We start from the raw sequence: 5,882 nt of genomic DNA on the forward strand, positions 1-5,882 counted from the left end.
TCCTATGTTTTTAAGCCACCCTTCACGCATAATGGCATTATTCGGCAACTTGTGGAAGCTTACTTCCTCCGGAGTACACGTTATGTTGGTGTTCTTACACGCTTTAACAATACACCTCACCATTTTACTTCAAATTTTCACTTTAATTTCAAAATAACAGGCCTGCACGTTTCTTTCAGGAGACGGCTAAAGACAGACTGAGATAGATGCTCCACGGCGCATGCATAAAAGAGACACTACTAGTTCAGTACTGCCAACCTTTCTAAGTTGCCCGCCCTATGTTTTTCGGTGACAACCGCGTTGAAAAGGGGCGTAGTTTACGAGTTCTGAGCACACCATGTATACTTCCACCATGGTGGATCCGCGGAAACTTCCCATCGGCACTTGTGTGGTGACCGCAAAGCGCGAAGGACGCAGGATCTCTCGGGAATAATAATCCGGCTAACGAAGTAACGAGAGAGGCGGCTGACGGACCAGGGGCTTACGAGAGCTTAGGACAGCGAGGAATCGTGCGGGTGAGGCGGGCGTCATCATATCAATATTAATATTATAAAGCCACCGATCGCGAAAGATTTTGTAGGCGTCTCGAGCGGATCGCGCGTTAAGATCTAAGCGGAATTTAGAATGGCCGACGTCGTACCGACCTATTGCCACGAGCACGTGCTCTTTATCCTATCGATCACGTGCCGTCCGCTCTGATGCAAGCTTTAGTAGATTCGGAATTACCGTTGTAACTTGCCCGGTCACTGCCAAGTCATTAGAATTAAGTTGTGCATGTTGAGAATCCGGTATATCTGAGACTGAAGTAGAATTGCGTTGCCGAATTAAAATGATCGGCTGTCGAGTCACGTTTCTTTTCCCTATATTGTATTGAAGTCATGAGTTCTGCGCGGAGCTATTGGATACAGTCTCAGTTCTTATTGTAAGAATTTGAAAAGAATGTTGTATTAAGAGACAGTCGTAGAAAATCTGTTGAGAAGTATCACACTTCCCGGTGTCCTTCTTTATGTACTCGAACGACCTACTAAATACACTGAAAACTCATTATTATTATTATTATTAATCTTTGTCTAATTATTTCAGCATATCTCTCTCTATCGTTCTCCGATACTTTTCCCGCATTCCGCGGACCACTCCCCTCTGCCAATTTCGTGGGCTGAGTTATCCACTGTCGCCCGTCGCGCGAATTCTCTTATGTTCCAATTTTCTATTGTCCGAGCGAGGTAAATAACCATTGTGCGAAGAGTGGCACGCTCTTTCTCGTGCCTAGCGCCCAACAATTAAACGGACAAATAAAATCTGTGCCGCAGAACTTAGGCTGTTGAAATCACGGCCGGTATAAAGATTTAATGATTATAACGAACCGCACTGTTGCTCCGTAGAGTATCTTGGCGATTACGCAGAGCTATCGTATAAATGAAGTTAGAGAACGCGGCGAAGTTGTGACGTTGCTCGCGAGTACGGTCACAGTACATATACTTTCTATATGTGTGTATATATGTGTGTGTATGTGTGGGGGAGGGGAATAAGTACGTGCGTGCATATAATATATAATATTGACGTGAATGTTCAACCATTTTCCATAAATGGTGTCGAGATGGATTCGATCTGTTTTGTCTGATTACACTGTGCGACCACAAAAATTTTCCAAAGGGCGCGTGGGTTTGGTTATGTCGGGGGCACGGCCCACTACCATTTCCCCAATGGATTTGGCAAAGTTAGATCGTACAAAAATGGAGAATCAGTTTATAGTTATTTATAGTTAGAATTTTGAGGAATACAGGTAGCGCGATTTGTGGTCAAATATATATGATAACAAATATACGCGCATGTTAATATTTTTTATGTCACGCGAACCGCGTGACATAAAATATTATGTGTAACTAGTGGGGGTATAGTGTTTATAGCGCGGGACGGGCGCCAATAACGCACTCGCTTCGCTCGTGCTTTCGCGCCCTTCGCGCCATAACACTAGCCCCCACGCGTTACACAATGTACTATTTCATTACGCGTGCACGTAATGTGCCCTATACCTTAACGCTTATGCATGCGGTAAATAGCCACTACCTCAAGCCGTTGAGTTATTTCTCTAATCCCACTCTTCTGCGCAAAAACGTTGCTGTATAGGGTATATTACGACGAGCACTTGTAATGAAAAATTCTATGTGTAGCGAGTGGGGGCATATTTGTTTATAGGTCGGAACGGGCGCTCGTACGCACTCGCTTCGCTCGTGCCCGGCCGCGCAATAAACAAATATCCTCCACTGTTACACTATGTACTATTAAATTTATTCAGCAATTGACCAGTAAAAATCAGAAATCATGGAAAGTAGAGATTTTCCTTTGTATCCACATTCCATCTGCATGATTTGTTGATGAAATTTTTCACCTTATTCTGACTCTGTAGCAAGCTGCTTTTCAAAGAATTGAAGGTGGTGATGTAAAAAATGGATATTCAATGACATATGAACGCCGATATTCTTAAAAGCGGTCATCATATCATCTACTGATATACTGTAGTTTTCAACTTGATGTTTCCCGAGAAAATTTGAAATCACATTTGAAATCTTTTTTAAGACGTCTTTCGGATTGTCTGTTAGACATTCATGTTCACTGGGTACATTTTCCTCGCACACTTCGATCCATTTTGCAGCAATTTCAGGGTTTTTAGGAAATCTGAAATATTTTATTTCCTCTCTTTTCATTCTTACCGTTTTTCGATAATAATTATTGCAGACTTTTACTGCACAAACAGCCATTATTTTTAATAAAAACTCTTGCTTACTTTACCGCTTTAACGAATATCATAAATACGGCAGTCCATATTTCATTGGCACTCAGAGTCCGAAAGTAGCCGAATGTGACGTAAACTGAGTGATACGCAAAGGCTTTCTAAATTCGTCCTCCGGATGAGCATACCCTTGTGTTTATACCATGGGTTGGGTTAGGTAACCACCGCCATTTTAATTCAATATAAGTGCTCTTGACCAATAAGCTGATGACAGTTGATGCAAAAGGTAGAAAGATTAGATTAGGTTAGGTTAAGTCCGATATTAAATATTCACACAAATAAGAATACTTACACCATAATAATAGTTTTTTATTGCACTTCGACACTGTATTGTCTAAATTTTTCTCTCTATATATATATATGTACATACGTTATATATTATACAAAACTATATCTTTAGACAGCCAATCAATCCATACCCTTGAATGACGCATCTCTGTTTTCTAGGTCTCTAGGTATAGTGTCTCTGTAAACATATATGTAATACTCCTATATTGCTAGTGCCCTATCTTGACAATGAGTTGAAGTGGTGCCAATATCACGGAGCCGACATATATTCACGTCTCTCTCTTCTGATGTACTGCAGTGTTCTGCGCATGCGGTAACGAGTCGTTGCTCCGCCTCCTCTTTCAGCGCGCTATATATTCTTGGTTTAACGATAAAGATATAATAGCAGGAGTATTTTATTCTTTACGTCCATGTACACCTACTAAAATTTATATTCCGTTATTATTTTTGTTATTCCTGTCGTGATTCTGTCCGTGACTGTCAAGTTCGTAGAGTGTAAACGCACATGTTTTAGTTTTATTCATAACACTTGTATGTTCGATGAAGTACAGGTTAACACATTTTTAACCTACGTACATACATACCTTTATCTTTTCTGTTATACTTCCACTTGATAAGTTATTTCCTAATATTGCTTAATATTTGTCACAAAACCATTCACTTAAATAATCTTTCACATAAATAACCTGAATAACATTTTTGGTAAACGGTATGTACGAGTATATACCATATATACACACATTTATTTTTTCGGAGATACGATTCTATTGGTCGTTTCAGAAAAATCTAACGCATGCGCGCAAGACTGTCGTACATCTGTAGAAAGAGAAGGTATTATATGTCTGCACCGTGATGATGGCATCGCCGTCGGACCTCTACTAGCAATATAGAAGTATTACATATATGTCGGTAAATAAATAACATAACCAAATGCTGCAAAAAGAAAATAATTATATAGAAAATAATTCGTATTCTTACAGCGGAATTACAGCAAAGAATTTGTGTAATAAAGCAGAAAATATCTAACCTCACTTACGTGTTCGTCTATTCTATGCCATCGATGTAACAGATTTCCTAACCTTAATCCTTTGTTATTGCTGAGACTCTTTATCCGACTTAACGATCGTACAGATCGCAGAGATCGATATTTATTCTAACCTCACTTACGTGTTTGTCTATGCTATCGATGTGACTGATTTCCTAACCTCAATCCTTTGTTATTGCCGAGACTCTTAATAATTCGACTTTAACGATCGTACAGGTCGCAGCGATCGATATTATAGATTTATAGATACCCGTCGTGACCACATTTATCTCTTGCGCCAAAAATTCCAAAATGCATTTCCTCACTCGCGTAGCTGACACCAATGACGACGATGACGACGACGACAATGACATTTCTTACAAACAAACCCATTTCCTCGACGGTGAACACCTAGACACGTAGTTCCTCGAAGGCGAACACCTAGACATCTATTTCGTCGACAGCGAACACCTAGACACTCACTTCCTCGAAGACAAATACGAAGACACCCACTTCCTCGAAGGCGAACACCTAGACACTTACTTCCTCGAAATCAAACACGTAGACACTTATATTTCCTCGACGACGAACATATCTCTATATTTCAATTTTAATATATATATATATTATTAATAAATATTTTATATTGTATTGGAATAATATTTTATTTTCAATTATAAGATTAAAACCGCGCGCGCGTCATATGTGATCTTCTTCTTCTTCTAAATTTAAATGGCCCAGGTTCCGGAGTGACCGGATAAACGTGGTGGCCAGTCGTTTCCAAGACACCACCAACTCTCCACAGGAGGTCCCCAAAAAAGGAAAAGTATGATTTCTTGAGAGACTAAAGAGACTCCTAAAACACACGCGGAAAAATTGCCTCGCGCCGCACGCGGCCCCCAGCGAATCTCCACGGCACTTAAGCGCAGAAAGACACGGGGGGGGATATACCAAGAGGGATGGGAGAAAGGGAGAGAAAGAGACTCTCCCCGACCCCCACCCCAGCGCGCGAGGTTAAAATAGGTACATCAAAAGACTTAGCAAAAGCGAGTAGAAGTCTGCAAAATTTGTGACTAGGATTGACAAGCAAAGTGAAAATATTATATGAATGAGAAGGGAAGGTTTTATTAAGGTAAAGGACTAGTGGTCTAGCTCTGCGTCTTGTAAAGGGGCAAAAGAATACTGTATGGTTAAGGTCTTGTCTAGGATCTCCACATTCACAAGCCGGAGACGGCACCATATTTTTCCTAAACAAGCTATAGTTGAGGTTGTAATGATTTGACCTTAATCTGTTAATCAATACTATTTCGCTCCTGGTGAGTTTCTTTTTGAAATACCAAGGTTTAACAGTCGTAGACGAGAAATATAACGAGTGGTAGTGAGCTCCGGTGTGAATAGCCTTGTCGTTCAAATAATCCGTGAAACGAACACGGGCCTTAGCTACTGCCTGAACCTGAAGATCTGAGTAGGGGGTACGGAAAAAACCTCTAGCTCCGTCAACACACGCCTCTTTGGCTGCCTTATCAGCCAGCTCATTGCCTAAGATGCCCTTATGCGAAGGAATCCAAAAGAGGGAACAGTCGATGTTATTGTGTTCCAATTGAAGCAGAGTTTGCTTTATTTTGTGGATAATATAATTACCGTTAATCAATCTGTGAGACGAGATGGCTTGTAGTACGCTGCGGGAGTCTGAAAAAATGTAAATCTTAGAATAACCCGCATCTAACGTCAAAATAAGGGCTTGATATATTGCCCAAGCTTCCGCAGTAAACACTGAGG

The 5,882-nt window shown here is 40.7% G+C and overlaps 1 protein-coding gene across 1 annotated transcript in view; it reads right to left on the reverse strand.

Annotated features, from left to right (window-relative positions):
• Positions 1–3,199: 3,199 nt before the first annotated feature.
• LOC108782230 (RNA-directed DNA polymerase from mobile element jockey-like) overlaps positions 3,200–5,882 on the reverse strand; it is a 5,316-nt gene continuing 2,633 nt past the window's right edge. Inside the window, exons 3-4 of the mRNA XM_018550450.1 lie at positions 5,387–5,792; positions 3,200–3,257 (exon numbers count right to left, since the gene is read on the reverse strand). Coding sequence (XP_018405952.1) covers positions 3,200–3,257; positions 5,387–5,792 — 464 coding nt within the window. The remainder of the gene's footprint in view (positions 3,258–5,386; positions 5,793–5,882) is intronic.

The sequence above is a fragment of the Cyphomyrmex costatus genome, unplaced genomic scaffold (assembly GCF_001594065.2).
Source record: "Cyphomyrmex costatus isolate MS0001 unplaced genomic scaffold, Ccosl1.0 scaffold971, whole genome shotgun sequence".
In the NCBI taxonomy this organism is placed as follows: domain Eukaryota; kingdom Metazoa; phylum Arthropoda; class Insecta; order Hymenoptera; family Formicidae; genus Cyphomyrmex; species Cyphomyrmex costatus.